General features: G+C 36.0%; 2 protein-coding genes across 2 annotated transcripts in view; one reads left to right on the top strand and one right to left on the bottom strand.

The window, feature by feature from the left end:
- LOC145693260 (endoplasmic reticulum-Golgi intermediate compartment protein 3) overlaps positions 1 to 24,438 on the bottom strand; it is a 112,412-nt gene that overhangs the window by 26,668 nt on the left and 61,306 nt on the right. The window lies entirely within an intron of this gene.
- On the top strand, positions 14,650 to 22,668 carry LOC145693261 (reactive oxygen species modulator 1). Its single transcript, XM_081769099.1, is given in 3 exon segments — positions 14,650 to 14,697; positions 14,700 to 14,796; positions 22,139 to 22,668. Coding segments are annotated over 3 exon segments (237 nt in total). The 5' UTR covers positions 14,650 to 14,666; the 3' UTR covers positions 22,248 to 22,668.

Below are 24,438 nucleotides of genomic sequence, written 5' to 3'. Positions count from 1 at the left end.
TCATTACACGGTCATGTCTGACGTCAGCATGCCTTCACTCAAAATAGTAGCAACAACCAGCAGCTTTGCAGCTTCTAACACTTGAGAAACCACATTACACTTCTTTTACTAGCATGAATTTCACGTAAAATAACCAATTTACCATTTCCTCCCTTTAAACTGTACGTAGTTTTCACATTTCTGGACTTACTCTCCGGCACTTAACCCAAAATTCAACTCTTCTTGCTTCAAATGATTCCGTACCACGTTCTGCACTATTATTACCCTGGCGCATGCCCAAATTATTCCGTAAAGATTTGTAATATGCATGCAAACTGGTATGCTACCCCTTATAAGTATACTCGTCCTGACGTATGCCATAAAATTTACTGTACGAAAACCACAAAGTAACGTGTGGTAAGTGGCCAGAAAAAGTGGAACCTCAATGAGACGAAAACCAGCTCATGCAAACAGTGACGAAACTAAAGAAACCTGAGACGAAACAAGACTTCCTACAACATTTATAAAACGAAACGAGAAAACCGTATTTTTTGGTCTCGTGGGGAAAACTAAAACTTCACACACATTTTCGATTCCGGTCCCAGGTTCGATTCCCAGTGGGGCCACTCGGTCGAAAAAGTAAAACGCTTTTTCAGGCCAGTCACCCTGAATGAGGTTTTTTCTGGGTTTTTCTCATTCACACCACGAAAATACCGGGATGGTGCCTACATAATGGTCCCAGGCCGCTTCCTTCCTCCCGCACTCCTTTCTTCCTTCCCTTTCCCCGGATTGTGTGCTCGCCGAGGGACGTCATCCCTCAAAATGTGACAGGCTAAATGACTTCGATGCCGAAAGCCCAGAAATCTAAATCCTAATCCTTCACATATATTTCCTTTGATCCAGATCAGATTCTGGCATATAATTTTCAGTTATTTTGTATTCCCGTCACTTTTCGATGGGCCATACTCGGACACGAAACATTTCGCTCTAGTGGTCTGTAATGCAGATTCGTTTTTCCATAATTGCCCACCATCCCTACCAATGTTTCCCACGGTCACAGTTCCCACTAAATCCGTAGCTCCTGCTTTTGCAGGCGTATGTTGAAATCTCAGGAACGGATAATGCATATTGCCTTTCACCGGACGTCAATCCGACATTTCGTTCTCGAGTTATGGTCACATTTATCCCTTTGCAACAAATTTTCGGCGCATTTTGTATCCGAAACTACGTATTTTTAGATACTTCTCATACTACTAGAGCTAGTTCCGTATTTTATAATGTTTATTAATTGTTATGTTTGCCCAAAGGTTATCAAAGAGGATTTTTACTATTTTTTATGTTTATTTAAAAGAACAGCGTGCGGAACAAATAACTATATATTTCTTCCTTTTATATATGCAATATTAACAAAGTAAATGGACTTTAAAAAGCCCTTTTTAAGCCCCGTTCACTGAAAAAGCCCCACGCCATGTTTCTGATGAGATGACGTAAGTGGTGCATAAGTATTTATTGGAAATCGAAGAAGTTGTCTAGATACAAAAAAAAAAAAAAAAAAAAAGGGGGGGGGGGTCGATTTTTAAGTTTGACATGTTGCAAAACTACACTGTAATAATTTGCTCTCTACCACGTGCCGTAAAATGTGCCCATGACTGAATTGGGTGAGTTTGATAGAATACACTATGTTCTCGTAATTTTACGATTACAGAGATAGGCTTAAATTTTGTTACTATATTAGTTATTGAACCTTCTCACTTTATGCAATATTTAATAATTTCAGATGCAATCTGTAAAGATGCCTAATCAAATTTATTACAACGATTTGTTAACAAATTTGCTTGCACTACCCACAGTTAATTTATATTGACTCCCACTTTAAGGTTCTATTTCAGGAATTATAATTTAAATCTTGAATACCACAATTACTACTAAGATGTGTCAATTTACACTATACGTAAAATATACAGGACAAATGCACTATTTTTTACTTTCACATCAGTTTGAAATATATGTAAATTTTATCTCGGAAATTTTCGTGAAATCATCCTAATTCACGAATCAAACATACATACATGTGTCGTTATATACCTATTGCTGCAAAATTCGAAACAATTAACTTAAATAATTCCTTTTACTTTCCATGGGTATGCTGTGCAAGCTAAAAGAGACGGTAATAATAAGAATGAATAAAACGGTGGAATTAAGAAAGTGGGAGAAAGCAAAAGAATCACAAGAAAACTCATGCACACTGTGTTGTCCACCCAAAGCTTACTTGGCGCGAGTGGGATCGAACAAGAGACCAGATGTGAATGCTCTACCGCTGAGCCACCGTGGCCCGCTACAGATATTCGAAATAAATAACATTGATAATAAAATATTAGCATGTATTTGAGGTTGTCTTTGAACAAACTACACATAGATAGTTAGTTCATTTACTTCGTGATTTTTTTTTTTTTTTTTTAACCTTGCACAGTTATACCTTTTTTGGCTAAAGGAGACGGATGAGTAATTAAAGTGAATTAAAATTTTCTGCTCTCCCAACTGGACCACGTGCACCAAAAGTAACACGCGCTAACCACTACGTCAAGGGGGAGGGCTTACACCTTCAGTTCAGTTCATTCTCACTCATTCTGAAAAGTTCTTCGTGTGGGTGAGGAATCCAATAGACCTGCATTAGTACTCTTCGTATTTTCTCCTTTTATTTAAGCTCAGCAGTAATTGGTACTGCGATGAATCAGTATTCTGAAATCCTTTTCTAACTATGTAGCCTCGATGTCTGTTGTCTGCAGTATCGTATAAAGATATAATTATGCAGTTTCGCACACTATGATGGGCAAAGGCAGACATCATCTGTAAACATGGTATTTCTTTCCTTCATATCTCAAAACATTGAAAAATGTTTGAAGAAAAATTTTAAGGGATGTTTTATATCAACGTTTAACATTCATTCTTGAATTTAAATATTGAATCCGTATTTTAGTGCAAATCCACATTTTCTGAGTACTATTCTTTCTTGAGGCACAATAAGGAACTTCATATGCTGCCTCGTTATTTGAAGATTCTATAGTATTCTTTAACCCTTCAGGAAAAAGAAAAAAAAAAGAATAAGCTCAGATTGGAGTATCTTCCACTTATCTCAGTGAAGAAATGACTGTAGAAGACAATGTTTCAAGGAACTTATGATAACAAAGTGGTTTTCAGAACATGATTGATCAGTGGTAGTTTTCAAAAGGCATGTTTTATGGCCTTCTGAGAAAACCCCATTTCATGCAAGAAAACGGACTGTGCCTCAGTTTTTAGATTTCCAAACTTTGCTACGGAAAAGTTTCGGAAGTCTTATAGAACGGTTATGTTCGCCCATCTGTTGACAGGTATAAGAGATATCGAAAAGCGATTTTTTGTAATCCATTCTTCATTCCAGGAAAGGTTACATCTCCGTTAACTCTGTATTCAAACCGGAAGTGGTAGAAGTCAATCATTTCTGATTTAATGTTTGTTGCCATAGAAAAAACAACGGTAACAGATAGGGACAAGCGGTCTTTCGCAATCGATTTAGTGTCTCAAGTGAATGTATCACCACTAGCAATACGAGACCAGTGCTAGCATTTCCAGTCTCAAAAGTTTTTCATACGGAAAAGCGGTAAAAGATATCAAGCTTTTTTTTTTCTTTCTTCTTTCTTTTCAGTCGGTTCAGCGTTCTGACAATAGGTTACATCTCGGTTAACCCTCTATTCAAATTGAACATTTCCGAGCTCAGCGTTTATGGCCATAGAAAAAGTGGTAATGGACAGCAACAAGCAGTATTCCTCAGTCGATTTAGCGTCAAGAAGGACATACCATTCATCACCTACACCACTCTAGGGAAACCGCAAATGGTTGAAATGTACTTCCGATTTCAATATTAATTTTCATAAGGCAAAGATGGTAAGAAATATCGAGAAGTTGTTTACTGCAATCGATTTAGGGTTTGAGGAATAGGTTCTACCTTTAATATTGTTCCTCTATTGAAACCAATAGTTATATTTGTACTATTTCAAGTCTGAGTGTTGAATTCGCATAGTTCGGAAGTCTATCTAGTTTCACATTGTGAAACGAAACTCACTTTTTATTTCTTCTAGAACTTTCCTTGATTTTGATCCTACTTCCAGTTCAGTATTATGCAACTCTTGATATAAACTTGAAAATTTTATCTGAATAAGCTTTTCAACAGTCTTTGAGTTAAACTCAGGAACGATTACAAACGACCTAACACACTCTTGACAAGAGTATCTGTTCTTTTTGAAGTACACAAATATTGGCTCTTTTTTTCTGAAACAGCTTTAGGAACTTTCAAATGGTAATGACGCATGTACTAAAAATGTAATTGGGTGAGAGTTTTCAAAGTATCTTTTATACACTTCAGCATTCATTTACACTGATAGGTTTGTTGTAACTTTTTGCTGTAGTACGGAAAGCTCTAAGACAAAACATTTATTATTGCTGGCCATTGAGTTATAACTACTGTTAGGATTTTTAGAGAAGGCTTTCATTGAGGAAAGAGACGGGAAAAGATGTTAAAACATGGCGAGAAAAGGGCAATAAAGGTGCTACCCTTCCCCCAACCTTAACTGAAAGAACTTTATATCACCTATGTACCTTTCTCTTTTTACATATACTGTATAAGTATCTCTAAAGATAATAAATGTAAGCATGTTTATAGAGATAAAACGCCTTTGTAGATGCAAAGCTTTTTTCCACATCCACACAGAAGATCCAAAGGGGCAAGCTTCGTGTTCACTCCGAATGGTAACTGTACATGTAGTAAATTCGAGAACATTTGGATTCTTCTGGAGAATCATTTCTTAAGCAAAACCATTTAGCTGTTGCCTCGCGATAGGTGACGCACCTCGTTCGTTTTCTAAATGTTTCAAGTTTTTAATGACTGTTGTCACGTATGTGTAATATTCACGAATCTTCTCTGGCTGGAAAAAAAAATAAATAAATAAATTTAAAAATGTGGAATTTGGAAATGGCACTTGTGTCGTCGGACCCAGAGAAAACAAAGACTACTTGGTCTTATCAGAATTCTGGCAGACTCGATCCACGATAACGGGAATTTGAATAAAATTTTAGAAAGTATCAGTAAAAGAAGACGAAGGAAAGGACAGGGAATCAGGATCAGATTAAAGGAATAAAGGGTCCGAAAAAAAAGGGGGAAAGAGTGCTGGAAAATTATCTCTATTCCATACTGGAAGCAAAATTTAACATCTTTAGTACTTTCAGAGAGCTAGTTTTCACTCTAAAATGAAACAAGTGTGCATTTAAGATATCTTAACCCTACTTAAAATCCTTACAGCAGCTGAGATTAAAGTTAACCACAGTGTAAACTCCATTAAAATACTACTTACATGTGTTTATTTCTGATCGAAAAGTAAAACTGAATGACCTTTCCTACTAAAAAGTAGGTAAGGCAGGAAAAGTATGAGCACTCGAATCTATCAATTGATAATGTACGAGAACAGCACTTACTGAGATGAAACACATAGAGAAATATAGTCTCATTAAGCCCTTCATTATGATACTAGCAAGATGACAGTACATAGTATGGTTACTGTGATATAGCCTAAAATTATCATTAAATCTCAAATTTTAATTTCTGTTTAATTAAAATATTGCCCGAATATAAAACTGTGTATCAGTCTATAGATCACATCGAGCTGAACAAAATAACACGCTTGAGGGTAAATTGTCATGCGCAGTTTTCGAGAAAATCTAAAGCGGTACTTTCGTGTCGCTAAGAAGTATATCATTCGTTGTCAATAATATTTTTATAACAGTTTTATTTTGCTAAAGCATATAAATAATTTATTTGTTTATGACCTGTATATGTCGTAAAATACATTGTTGCTTGTCCTTTCCTAACCGTGACACACACACTCTTTATGTACACTCATGTCCAAAATTATTGTCGCATGTCTATAAATATTTTGTTGTAGGAATATATTTTGATAACGAATTCGCCCGGTATTTCTTATAATGTTAATATGTGTATAATCGGCAAAGACATCTATGTGGCAAATTTCATGTCAGAAGAGCAATAAATAAGAAGAATAAAACGAAAATAAAACTTTTTTTGTCCATTTAGCAACATTTTGTTTTACTCATTCTAATATCCGAGTTTATAATTCTTTTCCTGTGAAATTCACCACAAATATACATTTTACGATTATACACATAATATCAGTATTAAAAGTACCCTGCAAAATCATTCTCAAATTATATTCTTACAAGAAGGCAATCATAGATATGCGACAATCATTTTGGACATGAGTGTACATACTACTTCTGAGCTGTACACAGAAGTTTGTCACCTCAGCTACTCCTAACATTTACGCATATTCTAATTGTAAACACACTGTAAGAGTTGTTCTGTAATGTAGACACTAGATTGTCCAAGCATAACAGGAGTTGTGGGACGGTCTGAGTTCCTGAACACTTAAAAAGAGTACATAAATGCATGGTGTTCAGGAAGCGAATGTAGGGGGTAACGCATAGGCACAGTAAGCCTGAGACCTGGATTCGAATCTCGGTCCAGTCGTGTGTCTTTTCACTTTTTGCATATCATTAAACTCGCACTTATAAGAGGAATTACTGTGACATTAAATCGGTATTTCTTCAATCATCAAAATCAGTCACTTATATATATATATAGTTAAGTATATAGTTTCCACAAAGATAAGAAAGAAATGTATAAAACATGACCTGTCACTTTTTCTACGTGCAATCATACGGAGCTTTTCTCTGCAACTAACGCGTAGGTAGAACACATTGTTACATTTTCACAACGAACGGCCATTCTGCTATAAATAGTTGTATTGCAGACTATACACATAAGCTAAAGCCATGTAAAATAATATACAGGACGTTGAGGATTACAAATCTCAAATCACTCCTCCATCTCCCAAATTAGTTATAATACATTCTGTTGGCTGCAACATGCATGTTGTTGTGATAATTAAAGAGTTAAATTTAAAACCTTTGTAGAACTGCAGTGGATCCAACTAAGTGCTAATTCAATGTAGTCAATATGGTGCTTACCCACCTTCATCCAACCAAGACTCTACAAACCTAAAATGTATGTTTTTCTATGTAAGTGGCGAGTATCTTGAATATCTCGATCTAGTTATTGGTCAGATATTTAATGACGAAGTACATATTCTGTAATTCTACATTACAATTTTTTTTTTTTAAATCCAAAAATTTTTCTCAAGACAATGTCTTTAGAAAACATTCAGCTAGTATTCAACCCTGTAAGTTTATACCCAAACTACGAATCGATACAATACAACACGCAAAATTACTTTTGTGTATTTTCCAACACCTTGCCGAGAGATCTGCCAACTAGGTGGCTTCAGTTGGATAAGGACGGTTGAAATTGTTATTTTTGTTGGAATCACTATACTTTGTAATATACAATTATCAGCAGAAACCCCCACATGCCACCTGGGTTTCAGTTACAAAACTGTTATTTTGCTAGTTTGCCGGTTATAGCAATTAGCTTTGTCGTTGATTCCCTTGATGTCTCAATGCACTTGCGATTAGGTTATCGTGTGGATTTATAGTGACTTTTGTGTGAGTTTTTTTTTTTTTTTTTTAAATGTTACAATGTAACTAATGAAGTGTTAAGTAGAAGATGAAGATTTCTGCGTCTAACACTGAAAGACGATACAAATTACTATCATCAATCAAACAACAATAACCAATTGTTCTCTTGTTCAGCACTGAGGAAGCAAATAATAAAATGAAAACGGTTATGCGTTACATAACATGTGTTCATTAGTAACTAAACTTGGAATCATTTTCTTAACCTATTAAAAAGCTACTAATCGTGAAGCTAACGTGATGAAATATGCATTGTCAGGGTGTCTATCGGTCACGAAAGTCACGAAATGAGAAAATGGTCATGAAAGTCAAGAAAAAGTCACAAAATTTAGCTTTTGGGTCACGATTTTTTTTTTTTTTTAATCTGTACAAATATAAGTACAGACTGGAAAATTTTGTTGTATAAAACGTCAAAATTCAGCACCAAAAATGTCGATGGTCGGCTTTAAACGCTAGCAAATCACAAGCAAAGCACGCTTCTATCGCATGCATGAAAATGCAGCCTAATTCGCTCTTGAGAATGTTAAAAAAAATCATGGTTTGGTTTAAAAAAAAAAAAAAAAGTCATGAAATTTCATTTTGGAATTTTAGTAGACACCTTGATTGTTTTCATATAACATATGCTGCTTCCTAAGAGTATAGTTTCGAGACTAAGTAAATGCTTCAATAAGAGATATTAATGGTGTAAAAATGAATAAATAAAATCAAGAAAAATTTTAGAAAACACATTTTGTTCCGTTTATATCAGGGATGTTGGAATTATCCGCAACCCCCCAAAAAATTTCGAAAATATGCTTTAAAACTTCGATTGAAATGATAATGTTTGAGACCATAATTAGTTTTTTCAATCGTGTTTTTCAGTACACGTCTCGTTCGAGAATTGGCTTAAATATGTATTTATCGAAAGGAGATCTTCAGACAAAATACCATTTAAAAATATGTTTGGGAACCATATGCAACGAATTTTGTTCACGCTCGATCAAATTCGCTGTAACGGTGCTCAACTGTAATCTGGGACAAAAAGCAATTCGACTACGTTCCCTGTTTATGTGGTCCTGGATTAGTACAAACCAATTATAAACTGTCTTTATGTGTCAATTTCAAATTGGAAACCCTTCATTTTAAAAAATGCTTTCTCAACACTACTTATGGATACTTACACATATACAAACGAAACTGTTGCAATAAAAAGGAAACAAAAGTTTTTTTTTCATGGTAATTACAAATGCAAAATTAATCAGATTTATTTTTATTTTTTTGTAATAATATAATTTGTCAAAGATACTACAAACGCTTTACCTAAAAAAGGAAATTCTAAAGTTCTACCCTCTATTTTCCCAATACTATATCTGGATAATTACACACATAAAACGAAAAATAGTAGCACCAAAAAAGAGACCGGGAAACTCTCGAATTCTTCTTGGGTATCTGGTGGAATATGTAACATAAACTACGATTATTGCATGTTACAAAGGTCCTTTGATCCTAAGAAAACAAATTGGCAACAGAAAATATGCAACATTTCAGTTCTTTCAAAAAAAAGTAGGCTTTTCTTTTTAAATCCAGTTAACTCTTTTAGTGTCTTTCATTTTTTGAGGAACATGTTGGCTTTCAGTTAAGTAACTACTACTTCAGTACTATTCACCAGAGTATTATGGGTAATACACCATTCTCTTCAGAAAAAAAGATGGTTTCAAATGGTAACATGCGCATGTGTGTGTGATGTAGAAGGGAAAATTTGGGTAAACAGGGAAAACCCCGCTTTTTTTACTTTGGTGCTGTCTTGGCCCAAGTATTCATTCTAACATAATTTATCTTGAAAAATACTACGGCCTTTACATAATAAGTGTGGGAAGTTTCATTGCAATATCTAGAATTGTTACGAGGGAAAATTTTTCTCAATTCAGTTTGACACTATCAAATTTCATATATAAATACAGAAAAAGTAGGGTATACAAAATAAAAGTTTCTAAATATACTATTTATCACAGTATCACGGTTAATACGGCATTCTCATCAGAATGAAACAAGCTTTGAAATGGTACCATGCCCTTGTACTTAAAAAGGGAAATTTTGGAATAAATAGGATTATTATTATTATTAATTTTTAGCGGTTCCGGCTACAAGTACCCAAGTGTATCTACCTTGAAAAACACTATGCCCTATAGGTAATGGCCAAGTTTCGTTCCATTATCTAGAATAGTTACGAGGGAAAAAATATTTTTCAATTCTATTTGATAGTACAAATGAGATACTATCGGAGAACAGTTACAACAGTCTTACCACACGTTATACCTTCTAATATACCACACGTTACACTAAAATTACAAATCCTAATTACCATCCGCTAATAAAAAATGCACCAACCCTCATAAATAGCAGCTAAAACAACACTCACTTCCCTTGTTTGGCTCAGAACTAAAACATATAAAATTTTCCGGGCGTAAGGAAGGGAATGGAAAGAACGGAAGGGAGGAAATCCTATAATGTTCATTTCATAATATATACATAAGAACTGTGGACCTAAAATACCAATAAACTTTCTTTTCCTTCCACTTTTGCGAAGCAAAAACAAATATTTCTATGCTACACCAAAACACTTGGCTTTGTTTCAAGCGCATACTTCTAGTGACGTTTTCTATCGTCGAAAGCAAAGAGGGGGAAATGTATTATTATAACGTTACACGTTCTGGACAAAAAAGTCACTTTGAAGGAAGCTTATAGGGTCTAGGAGATAACAATATGTGCATGGAACAACATTTGTACCAAAGGAGTTAATAAAACAGTTTTCTTTTATCTCTGACTTTTGACTTGAGGTACTACAAGGTCTGTATGATAAGTAATGAGACTCGCCGCGCCGCGGCGCGCGTGTCGCTGGAGCGGGTTTGTCGGTGATGGAGGATGTAGGGGGGGGGGGTCCGAGCAAAGCAACGCACCGCGCGTCAGTTGGCTCCGAGCCTTAGTGGAGCGCGGACAAGCCTTGGACAAAGCCCTTGTGAACATTCTTGTCACGGCGGAAAATCAACAAACATGGAGGGTTCCATCGAACAGCGTTATGCGATCAAATTTTGCGTTCGCCTGGGGAAAACGGCTACTCAGACGCTTTCTCTCATCACGGAGGCCTACAAAGAGGAAGCCCTATCCAAAGCCCAGGTGTTTCGTTGGCACAGTGCGTTCCGGAACGGCCGGGAAAGCGTTGAGGATCTGGAGAGGGCTGGACGCCCGACAACAGTGACTACGGACGAAACTGTGGCAAAAGTGAGGGATCTCCTGAACTCAGACCGTCGATTATCGTTGAGATTGATTGCTGATGAACTCGATATGAACCACACAACAGTGCACAAGATTGTGACGGAACAATTGGGAATGAGAAAAATCTGTGCGAAACTGGTGCCGCGAGTGTTGACTGACGAACAAAAGCAACGACGTGTTGATTGTTGTCAGGAACTGTTGAACCTCATGAACAGTGACCCTAACTTTGAAGATGACGTCATAACAGGTGACGAGTCGTGGGTGTTCCAGTACGACCCTGAAACGAAACGTCAAAGCGCGGAGTGGCACACTCCTGCGTCCCCGCGCCCCAAGAAGGCCAGAATGTCGAAGTCAAAGGTGAAAACAATGTTGATTGTTTTTTTTGACAATGTGGGGGTGGTCCACAAGGAGTTTGTACCCCAAGGACAAGCCGTCAACGCCGCCTTCTACAAACAAGTCCTTGAGAGACTGCACAGGAGCGTCAAGCGGAAAAGACCGGCGATCGCTAGCCGGTGGAAGTTGCATCACGACAATGCCCCTGCCCACACCGCCTTCTTAGTGACCTCCTTTTTGACCCGGATTGGGGTGGAAGTCCTTCCACAACCACCCTACAGCCCAGATGTGAGCCCGGCCGACTTCTTCCTCTTCCCGAAGCTGAAGCCACGCTTGAAAGGAACCCGTTTTGCAGACGTCACAGCCATCCAAGCAGCCGTGACCACATTTCTAAAGGACATGCCGGCTGCTGACTTCCAGGGGGCGTTTGCAGCGTGGAAACATCGATTGCAGAAGTGCATCGACGCAAGAGGAGAGTACTTCGAAAGCTTTTAAGTCCCTGTACAGATCAGATCAATAAAACAATGTTTCCAGACCTGGTCTCATTACTTATCATACAAACCCTGTATGTTGGCATGTTTTCGCTCAGGAGAGAGGCAGAGGGAAAGAAACAGTAGACTTTCTTTCTCGGTACAACACGGAAGAGGAGAAGTTTTGAACAAATTAACCTTCGTTTCTTAAATAAAGAATTCTCGTTTTGTTCATGCTTAAAGGAATTATACCTCTCCTTGTTTCTCTCCTGTGTTGACTTCCCCAAATTAGATGCATCGTTCTTTCGTTGTTTAAAATATTTTTTTCCGGTGGCTCATAATTAGACCTCTCTCTTCTCTTCCAAACAGAAAAGGAGTTACAGTAAGTTGTTTAGAAAACTCGAACATCTTTTTCCTTTTCCACAGAAGATCAATTGTTTGCAAGATCACTTTTCGTTTCTCTCTTCTCTGTATCTCGACGAATTTAGCATCTTTCTTTCACGCAGAAACCGTATTACCACCCCTCTTCATCAGTCAGGACGACTGGCCTTTGAATCCTGAGTATAGTAGGGAATTTTAATCCTATTCTATATTATATAGAATTACCCGTCTCTTTGTTAATGTATACAAAATTGTCTACTTTCTCTTTCCTAGAAATCGAAATATAAGCGAGTGCCAAGTGCCAAGCGAGTCCCACGAAACGCAGATGTATCTTCACGGATTCCCTTTGTAGTTTCACTCCAAATGTGTACAATACAACAGGATGCCTAAGAGATTTTTTAAGAAAGATCTTAAGGCTTTAAATGTAGTGTACAACTGGGTTTTTCACAACCCTACTTTATATTCTTAAAAGCAGAGTAATTATTCAATTAAACTTTTCGAGATACGCATGACTAAATAAGACAGTTCACATACTAGATACAGTGGATGAACGGTATCCCACGGAAATAAGTGTGTATTGTCCAACATATCATATTCATGACAGTTCGAAGAGTCTACAGAAAATAAGCATACGCTTGCTGTGTGCTAGCGGTGAACTAGTTTTTCTATACCCTTTGTAAAGAAGGTCGTTGATTGTTGGTTGAGCCACTCTTCCACAGCATCACCAATCGCTTAATCAGAGGTGAAATGTTTCCCTGAAGAGCTTACGAGTTTTCTTGAAGATGTGGTAGTCTCACGGGAGATAGTGACTAAGGTAGGTGATGCATAAGAGTCCAGTCAAAACGGCTCAGAGTGTCCATTGTAATATTGACAGCATGTAGCCATGCGTTATCGTGCAGCATAAGTACATTTCGCGAGTTTTCCCGGCGTTCTTTTTTGATATCCTTTCAGAATTGGTGCAAAGTGTCCCAGTAACGTTTATCGTGGTACCGAAGGCAATCCACTACCAACAGATGAAGTCCACTGACATATATATATATTTCGTCGTGGTGGTGCAGGATCTCCTTTCGTGACTCATTTTCTTCACTGAGCTCGAAATGGAGAACCAGGTTTCAACAGTCACAATTTTTCCCCAAGTAATATTCATCCCTGTGGTATGTCCTATACATATCCACATCCGTACAGCTTTCTGTTTATCGGTGAGGTGTTGAGGGGCCCATTGGGCATATTTTCTGATATCCAATTTTCTGCACAAGATGCTGTGAATGCACTCGAAAAAAATCTGATAGTTCACGTACAGTTATACAACGATTGTCTTCCATCGTCATGTCCATAGCTGCAACCTTTTTCCTAATTAATTATAGGATATGGAAACTGAACACTCCACCTGACTGTATTCAGGACTCGTCATACCCGTTCATCTCGAAACTTATCACGTCAACTGGAATACTACTTCGTTTCCAATGTGTGTATCCGTACATTGCTTTGCATTTGACAAAAGATTTTACTTGTCAAAGCACGGTTTATAGAAGAATCGAATCACGCCACATTATACTCTCGTCAACATATTAACGGTACACCACTATTACTAACTTTCTACTCTGCTCAGCAGACCACGTGTATCTGGTTGATAATATTCTGCCTGATACTGTAAACACCAAACAATGCAGTGTTTCCAGCTAGTATTGTGTTAACTGAACAATCCTTATGAAAGCCCTAGCTTACTTTCGGAAGGAAAAAAATCCATTTTTGTTTGTGTAGAATGATCCTCCAGCTGGGTCTAAACACAGTTTTTTAATGGTTCTTAAACACAGTTTTTAAGTAATACGTAGCACCTTAGCACTACGTAACAGTTTATAAAACACAATTATATTATACTAGCATTGAATCACTTCAGAAGTAATGTACCTAATAACAGAATTTGGAGTAGATTTGGTACATACGAGAAATTGTGATATTAAGAAAATTAATTTATTGGATATGAGAACTTCTGTCCTTTTTATCTTAACTATGAACCATTGTTTCTTCTATATTTCATTGATAATGCTTCAAAACGCACGCTCCAGCAATAATGTTATAATTATCATAGTGACAAAACTCAAAATACCATGTCATATTTATTCGTTGATATTAGAAAAGTCTTCTTTAAACAATACAATACAGCAACTGAATTCTGCTATACCATAAAACAATATATCTTACTTAATCGCTTTAATCTTAATCTTTGCTTGAACTAGCTTCTTCATTCATTAATGTCTGTTATTACATTAACTCTATCTCAGTCTAAATCCTCTTAATCTATATCTTCGTAATCTTAACAAATCAATCTTCAAAAACTGAATCTTATTTTCTGTCTTATTTACACATACTGTCTCCTATTTACTTATCAACTGGTCAGTGCCACATTAATAAGCACTTTGTTCATTTATGAAATAGTCAACTGTTGGGATTTAAGTTGGGAAACTCAGTACTTCCTTGTACTACGAAAGACATAATTTCTTTATTTATATATTCACTGCTTTCAAATGAAATAATTTTATAAGATAATATCTCTCCTGTTGCAATTATTTAATAATTATTTCTTTCCTTGCAGGTGCTGTGTGATAGTACAATATGCCCGTTCCTGTAGGCCCAGGTTATCAAACAGGCCATCCTGTTGGGATAGAGTCAAATTGGGCTTTGCAATAGGTTTCTGTGTAGGAATGGCTTCGGGTGCACTTTTCGGAGGATTTTCAGCTCTTAGGTATGTGTCCAAATATTTCTTAGAGAAAGTGTAATGCATTCGTGGTAGCAAGATATGCATTTTTATATTGTCTAAGAATGCCACATATTGTCATATTAATTAGAGAAACTTAACGGTAAATGCGTCGTTTTGAACGGTTTCGACAGTAACAGCTGTATTCTTCAGTACGTCAGAGGTACCTGTTGAAAATTCTTTTCACGATACTAATGTATGTAATAACATTTTGTAATTTATTGCAGGTTTAGAACTTTGCAAGATGAGGGGTGAGGGGATGGAGAACTTCTTTAAAAGCGAACGCTGCTTATTATTCAAAATTCCCAATGAAGGACATTATTTCTTAATACACTTAGTCAAACAGCTTGTGACTTCACTCTTCCAAAAATTATTGACTGTAAAAATAAACAAGAATTCTGTTGCTTTTAAACTGAGCATGATACTGTGAACTCATTAAAAACGCTCTTCATTTGTCCATTTGAAAATAACAAATTCTAACTTATTTTACAATAAAGTTTATTGTCAAAATGAAGTAAACAGTCACCACAATTAATTAATCATTAATTTTTCCAAGAGTGAAGACATCAGCTGCTTGAGTGAGCGTATTAGCAAGTTCTTACATCACGAATTTCGAATAAGAAGCATTGCTCCGTTTCAAAGGTTGTGTTTTTCGAATTGCAAAGTTCTGAACCTGAAATTACAAGATGTCTCGTACTATATGCATTATTGATACGGGAAGGATTTTCAACAAGTAATTCCGAGCTACTGAAGAAGACAGGCGTTACTGTCGAAAGCGTATAGGACACGTTCAAGATGACGGATTTACCAGTAAGTTTGTTTAATTAATTACCAACATGCGTCACTTCATTCCCTGGAATATGTTGTTGTACTTACTTTATGAGCAGCAGAGTTTAACATAAAAGATTTAGTTTCCATTCCTGGTTGCCGATATATGTCATGTTTTATTGTATCCCTGTAGTCCCCCGTTTTTGCATTTTAAGATGAAATTCAAATCACCATAATGCGTTCAGTGCTCTCCCATCGAGAATATAACCCGAGACTCCACGCATCGAAAACATGTACGGCTACAAGACAAACGAGGAGAGTTACTATTGTATGCATAGTGTTAAGAGGCTTACAGTACAGTTCAAATGGGACGGAATGACATGCGTAGTTTCCCAAGATCGGGTCAACCAGGACTGTGCAACTAACTCTTGAAACGGGCAGTCGTCCGGAATACAAGGAGCTAATCTTCCAAAGCTGCTAATGACATTGCATCCGAGGTTGACGGATTAGCACGAACCGTCCTGCTGTATTTGTATAATGTGAAAATGTACCAGAAAGAAGCATCTGCTTCCAATACCACAAATGACTCGGAGACACAATTTACCACCGCTATGTGCAACACTTTTATTTTTAGTTTAGCGTCCCTTTCAGCAGCAAGGCTATATGAGACATGAACCTTTAGCCTAACGTGGGATCTGAATCAGTTAGCTCCTGCCGGCAATTGAACCCGGGTCTTTATGCCAAAAACGCAAGTTGCGTTTTCTCTTACCTAACTGGCACTTGAACCTTATGTTTAAGAATAATTTGGTTTTAGTATCTTACCTTCGTCTGTCTATACCGTTCCGATCATATCACGGTTATGTGGTCCTACGATTACGAATAAGATCCAAATATGAGTTTCTACCATGTATCCGATCAGGGCTGATGCGCAGCTAGATTTATTTGCCTTAATAAGGGCTGCAGGGATAGACTGCAGGAAATGTACACATACCGTTATCATCATGGTTGTTCAAACAAAACCTGCTAATTTAATTCGTAAACTGATGCTGTTAAAAAAAAAAAAAAATCGTAGGAACGACCTATCACCTATTCTTGTTGTCCCTGTCAAAATTCTTCCCTACTGCATCTACACATCAGAACACGCTTGTTGTATACTTTAAAAAGAAAAGAAAAAGAAAAAAATGAATTTCCGCTACGTGTTATTTTGGATGATGTCAAAATCGTTTCCTTTTTAAAGTGAATTTCAGAGTTAAAAACAGGAGAAAGTCACATGGAGCTATGTCTGGCGAGTAGGGGTATAGTGTTTTTGTTCAAGAAGTTGGACACCATTCCTGGAGTCGGACATCGAGCACTGATATAGTGCAAATGCCACTGTTCAGATGCCCTCTTTGCCATTTTACGAACGGAATTGTGTAACCATTGTAACACAGCTGGAGTAGACGATCTTGTTAACAATTTGGTCAGGTGGAAAATTGGTAGTGCACGAGCCTGAACATGTCGATAAAAGAAAAAAAAGTAGCACTTCGACCCGGGATCAGATTTATTTTTTTTGGGGATCTCGGGGATCCGTATTCCTCGCTATTCGTGTAAGGTTTGGTGTCATGAACCGATGGAAATGTTTAGTTCCCCCGCAATTTCACGGGCAGAAAATCGACGATTGGATCGTACAAGTACACTAACCTGAGCAATTTTCTCTTCATTCCGACTCAAGAGACGAGCAACCAGAACGGGGATCATCCCCCACGGACATTCTACTTGCGTGGAAACGTGAAACCACTGAAAGGTTGTTGCGCAATTCATTGATGCAGCACCGAATGTTATTTGCAATATTTCGTACTTCTCTGTACACAGGTTCGCTGTTCCATTACCACACTGCATACGGTCGTCTCACTTTACACTACCTGGGCTAAGGTGGGCGATAACGATGTGACATTATCATCAGATGTTGCCATATGTACGCGACGATTATTTCGAGGTACAGTTCATACATTATAGCGTTCCGATGGCTGTTGCGAAATCCTGTGAGAGAGTAGAGTTCTGCTAATTGATTTACTTCTGATCATATGTTAGATGTCCAGCGGGAATACCTGTTGTTCGGATCTTAAGTAAAACTATTGATCTACGTCTCAAAGAGGACATTAAAATTCCAAACAGGCAATCGCCTGCTATTACAAACTCTGAATCTTAGATCCACGCTTAGATCCAGAATCCACGCTCGTTTTAAGTAACAATATTACTTTCTTATCAGGATTTTTTAGAAAACAGATAATAAAATCTGACAAAGGTACTAATTAGATATTTATAATAACTTTTGGTATAGTTTCCGCAATTCGTCGTCCCCTACAGCAGACATATTACCATCATTTTAGGGTCCATGATATTTGGGCGCGGCCGTTTGGGCGCAAAACCTTTTATCCAAATAGGTTTACCCACCTATATATGTCATAGTGAATTTCATAACTAGAGCCTGAATATTTAGGTTCTGGGAATTTCGAAACTTTACCACAAATAATTTTGTAAAAACTAAAAAAATAGCATCTTTAATACAGTAAAGTTTCTGCAAGTCATGCACAATTTGTCTCTACCAGTTGAAAAGAAATAGAAAGGAACTCCAGCAGACTCGACTATCCGGGTCGCGATATCCGTACTCCGTACTGGTTTAGTTTTAAAAGAATTTTTCTTTTTAATAAAATAAGACAAGTAATAAAGAAATGTAATTTGAGTAGAAAAACGCACTTTTTCGTTAATGTTTAGTTATTTTAAAGATGTGATTATATATTTATACTGCACCGTGCATTTGATTTTTTGAGTCAGACATCGTAGAATTTATCTTAGAATGTGTACAATACTGTACATATTTTCATTTCTGCATTTTCATTTTCTGTATTAAATTATTAAAAAACGCATGGTACAAGAGAAACAGCATTATTTCCAATAAGGATGTGGAATCTGTATGATAGAGTTCTCAACGACCATAGTCAAGAACGAACACCACGCCGAAGCAGCTCATTGTGGACTGCATCAGAGATCCAAATGGGCATCAGTCGATTTGGCGTTTTTTTTTTATGTACTTAGGAGGACACAAAAAAGCGGACTTACTGTACGATGTAATGCTTCGAGGAGAAGAGTCGCCCAAGAAGAAAATATATTCAGGCAGATGAAAGGATTTGCCGTATTGTACAGAATTTTGAAACTGTTGACATTGTAGAATACTTGCGGGGTTTGGCCCATAATTTCGTCATGGAATGATAATGTCATGATTAGTACAACACAAGACAAAAATAAATTGTTCAATATCTATATTATATTTCACTGTTATTTCCTTTCCAATTATCTCTGTTGCAAATATAGTAATACACAGTAATACAATGTTATTAATAGCTATGAAGTTATGAATATCCAAAATGCCTATTCCTTTACGTTAGAGATGATATAAAGGTAGCTTCACTGAAGTTTATTTTGGGGTGTCATAGGATGCCTACAGCAAATTTTATTTCAGTCCAATACATATTCCTGCTGAAAAACAAATCTGCGGATCATGATCTCCGATTTTCCTGGAATTAGGATATATTGTTCTAGAAACAAAATAATTATACTCGTATATATATATATTTTTTTTTTTCGTTCTGCGTTATACAAAAATGTACTAGAATCAAACCAAGCATTTAATGCAACTGAGACTTTCAGTGATTGTTTACCATAGAACATACTGTAATGTAACGAAAATTTAGTTTTTGAAGATAGCTTTTTAAAGAAAAGTGGGATGAAATTTTACCTTTTTGAATATTTTAAGTTGTGCGGTTATTTCTTTACCTCTGTGATATTAGTGCCTATTTTCGAAGCTTTTAGTACGTAGACATCCGGGTTCCATGTATGAAATACATTACATTATAACCCATTGAAGTAAATTAACCTATTCAGATATACGGCTTTGCGCCCAAACGATCTGCTCCGTTATTCTATCCCTGCGACATGTGGGTTCATGTACACGCTGGCCTCTATTGTCTTTCAAGCTATTTCGAATTCAAAGATGCAACTGCATATTTTATAAGACTCCCAATTAGATACGCGTGGACGCATATGTTGGTTAGATGCGTACAAAAATACACCGGTTCTCTTAAAGGTGCTGTGGTGTACTTTTATAAATTATTCTAAACATTCTCTTCTATATTAAATTTTCAGTTTCTGTGAGAACTATAGAGCCATCAGCTTCCATGCCATCTATCGGGTATTTTCTTTTCGCCACTAGATGAAATATACGTTTATGATAATGGGAAAATTCTGATAATTAATATACAATTAGCAGATCGGAAAAGTCAATGCTTTTTACCATGTAGAGAAGTTTTCATTGTCATTGATATCCACTATTACAATTGCAAGCTGAAAAAATGGCGAAAAACTGCGAAGCTAACTCAGGTTAGTATCTTTAAGTTACACGTAAGTGATTCGTCATGCTTCTTCGGAAACTATGATAACCCGATTACATGTACCAAGATAATGCTTCATCGCTGAACTGTAAATCCAGTTTTCACTTCTTTCAGGACATCCCAGTTAAGTTACCCAATAATCATTCCCATAGGCTTAACTAGATTTACCAAACTGTGGAATGTCTGTTACTAGAAATGAGAAAAAATCCCGCTTCGTGATCGTAAAAGTATGTACTGCAGTGAAAACTTCGATGCGGGTATAACGGTCCGGTGTAACGGCATACACATCACAGTAGATTGTAACGTTGACTTCTTTTTAAACTGTACGCGACTTAGGTTCTGTACTACAAGGAATTGGGAAAACATCATAATTCGCTCATAAAAATAATAATAATAAAGAAACGATTATTTAAAAGCATTAAATATTTAGACAAAAACAGAATCCCAAGGTTAGTTATAGAATAGGTTAGTTATAGAATAATATTAATTGAAAACCTCTTTTTATGAAATATTGTAAAGTTAGGTCAGTTGCTATTTCATTAGATTAGATGCCCCTTAATGTGAGATTTTATATATATATATATATATATATATATATATATTATTGTAGAATTTTTTCAGTTAATCGGATAAGAAGTCCAAGTATTGTTAGTGATATAGCAAAATCAAGAATTAGGATTTAAATTTTTGGGCTTTCGGCATCTATGGCCATGTTAGCCCGTCACGTTTGAGGGATAACGTCCCTCAGCGAGCACACTATCCGGGAAAGAGAAGGAAGAAAGGATTGGGGAAGGAAGGAAGCTTATGTGTAGATGTCCTGAATTGAAGTCTGCTGTGTTTGGGTAACAAATACAACGAAACTTCCATCTCAATCATTCCTCATAATTCTGCTTATTGTAAAACTTTTCCTTGACAGGTATCAAAATATATAAAACTTCAGTTACCCTGAGTAATGAGTTCTAGACGCAATTTGGATATACAGAAATCGGGATAATTAGGGCAATCAAGAAAGAAAAGTTATAAAAGTAGTGGAAAATCCCGATCTTTTTCTTTTTCTTTCTTGCTCCTACCACATTTGTTAATATTCATGTCAGTTTTTCATTAACAGTCCAGTTACAGTATCCAAAATAAAGTTAATTCTTTGGATGTTCTTTAAATATGAGAATAGAGAAATTCATCTGAGATCGGTGAAATACAGACAGAATTATCCAAATATGGACTTTGAAAATTTCAGTTAAACTTGAAATTTCTATTTAAACCAGTGTTTTTATTATTATTATTATTATTATTATTATTATTATTATTATTATTTAACGAATGGGTGCATATAGTTTTGCATTTCAGTGTTCTCTATTTTTGAAAATGTATTTTTCTTTCCTGATATTGATCTACATGATCGGAGCTCTGATGTTTGGAGCTACACTCTTTGTACGAAATTGTTAGTAGGAAGTATTTTCACCTGTAAAAATTCTTGTTAATCAGTTGCCTAGTACCTTGCAGCTTTAAAGAAGAAAGGAAAAAGAGAGAGAGAAAGAAATGTCAGAATATTATTCTAGAGATTATACATGGTGGAAAATTAGATTTTCTGTAATTCCTGTAACTTTTCTTTCCCCTCAAAGTTGATGTAGAAACATAAACTAAATTATGTATTAGTTAATTTGATTTAAAGCCATTTGAGATTCTTACATGAATACTCGTTTTAAGAGAAATAATGTCTTGGTATTAAGGAGGTTAAAACCATTAGGAAAACTACATCACATATTGAAAGGAATGTAGAATCGTATACAAGAACGATAGAAACTCAAGTTGAATTTGACTAAGGTAACCTTAACAAGAATTTGGACTGTGTTATCAATGGTTTCATTCTAAAAGTTCTCAGGTCTTTTACATGTTCCTTGCTGGAATGAGCACATCGACACTGTGAGGTTTCATTTAAGTAAGAAAAATGTGCCAGGCACTTTCTGTATGTTATTCATTATAATAAAAACCCTGTATTTGATATCAGGTGATGTTATCTTGCCAAATATAGAAGACTGTGTAATGCGAATTTTTATATAGTAAATGGATTAATATAATCGTCTATACTGCGATATAATTTTATGATGTTATAATTCCGATTTATTTTTGTATTGTAGGTACGGCCTTCGAGGAAGAGAGTTAGTGAACAATGTTGGGAAAGTAATGATTCAAGGAGGAGGGACTTTTGGTACATTCATGGCTATTGGAACCGGAATTCGGTGTTAGTGCTCGTTTGATGAGAAAGTAGCACCAGATACAATTGATGTAGTTAATGTGACTGCTTCCTAAATATTATGGGCATAAACAATTTGTACATATTATTATAAGCTGTAATATTTTAGGTTCTGAATAATTGTTTTCCTCTTGTAGTTTCTACCAAGTCCTTTTCTAGACCCTTTACATGGTTTTATATTTATATATATATTTTTTTTCTAAAGGTAATATAAGAACCAACCAAGAGCAAAATTCCTGTGCAAATTTAATCCGACACCGATTACTACAAATTTCTGTTGCTAAGATAAAACCAGACCGAAGTAAGCGTCACTTTTTCGATACATTGTAAAGATAACTCGTAATGAACTGTATCTTCTAATGTCATTAAAGATAATTTGTGTAAATGTTATATAATAAAAGTTCTTTAAATTGACACATATTCGCAAGTTATTTAAATTAGATCTAGACTACAATAAATGTAATAGTGTATACTGAATCCAGCACCTAATAAACAGAAAGAAATTCATAAGCGAGCGCCATCTCCGGATTAGAAAGCATATCAAAGCTACTTTAGATTAAAACAGATGGAGTTGAATTTGTCTAGAATAGTGCATTGTTCAACAGAAGCCTTGAAATGTAGAATGTCAATTGCTGCATCTCCTTCGTGCGCATGTCTATAAGAAATTCTTCACATTTTAATATTCCGCCAGTATTTATCATAATCTTATCAGCAGCACTGTACTATGGCGATCAATTAAACTGTTCAAAATTTTATTTTCGTAAGTTCGTAGTTTTCATATAAAAACAGTTCCTGTCTCTATTACCCAGAACCAGACGTAGAGGAATGGCGCCTCTATGTTCGACCATATCGAAGTTACATCAAACATTCTTTGAATATTCTTGGTCGCAACCAAACATCCACAGATCACTCAGAAATAGAAGAGAAGTAATTTTTCTATAACGTAAAATCAATTCTAGTTTATGATATGTTAGCGTTCTTGTCTTCGTTTGATACTTCAGTTTGCTTGGTTCGGATTCCACGCTAAGCTTTAGGTCTACTTATCATATAGCCTTGAAGTTGAAAGATCTTTAAATTAATAATAATACATCCCACCTCCTGATTGTTTATAAATACTGTAACTTTTACAATATTCTGAACTTCGATTCCGTTTTCGAACAAGGAAATGATTTTAATTAGGAAACATTTTGTTGTCCAAAACAAGCACTGCCTTAAATCTGGCCCTAAATTGCCAATGACATTTCATATTTGATTAATATTCTTTCTCACACACTTTAATTTCATCCACATATTCCTTTAAGTTGAATTATTTGGAATGAACTGTTGAAAATAAAACAATCATGTATCATTGTCAGGGTATTGGTAAGATGATAAATTTGTCTCAGAAAAGTGGTACTACATAAGACAAACCACTCTATAAAAACTAGTATGATGTTCTCAAATTAGAGTAATTACCCAATCCAATGTATAACACAAGCTTTTGAACGAGTGATACAAAAGTCGCGCACATCAAAATAATAATAAAAGCCACACGACATTTAGTAGTACTACTTAATACTATTTGATGTAGTATTATATATTTTCACAATATATAAACTCTTGTTAATGTATATTTTTACAACATATGCTCGAAATCCATGGCCCGTTCAGTAATGCAAGTACGAACTCTTTTTACCATGTTTGAGGCTACTGCTTTTTACAGCAAGTGTATACTGTTGTTGCTCATTTGTTATGTTCAGCTTTTCTCCAGTGTGTGACCTGTTGTTATAGACCTTACCTTTGAGGTAGCCCCATAGGAAGAAATCAGGGTGCGTTAAATCGGCTGAACTGGGTGCCATAACGTTTACAGATATCGCTCATCAAGATAATCGCCCAAGAAATGCATGGTGTTATTAGATGAGTGGCATATGTCTTACTGGAACAACAATCATGTTCATCTCCGTCAAGAAGGGCAATGAACAGTGTAATGATATCTTGGTATACAATACTTCATTGTAGTTTTAAAGTAAATAGGGCCGCTATACGATGACGTGATATGACACACCAAACTCCAATTTTCTGAGAATGTAAGGGGGTTTCGTGTAACACATGTGAATTTTCAGTTGACCAAATTTATATGTTTTGATTGTTCACATAGCTATTAAAGTGAAACTACGCCTATTCAGTGAAGAAAATATGGTCAAG

This window comes from Thermobia domestica, chromosome 8 (assembly GCF_964235325.1).
Source record: "Thermobia domestica chromosome 8, izTheDome1.hap1.1, whole genome shotgun sequence".
NCBI classification, from domain to species: Eukaryota; Metazoa; Arthropoda; class Insecta; order Zygentoma; family Lepismatidae; genus Thermobia; species Thermobia domestica.
Note: the sequence above shows the minus strand (reverse complement) of the source record. Positions and strands in the feature narration are given on the sequence as shown.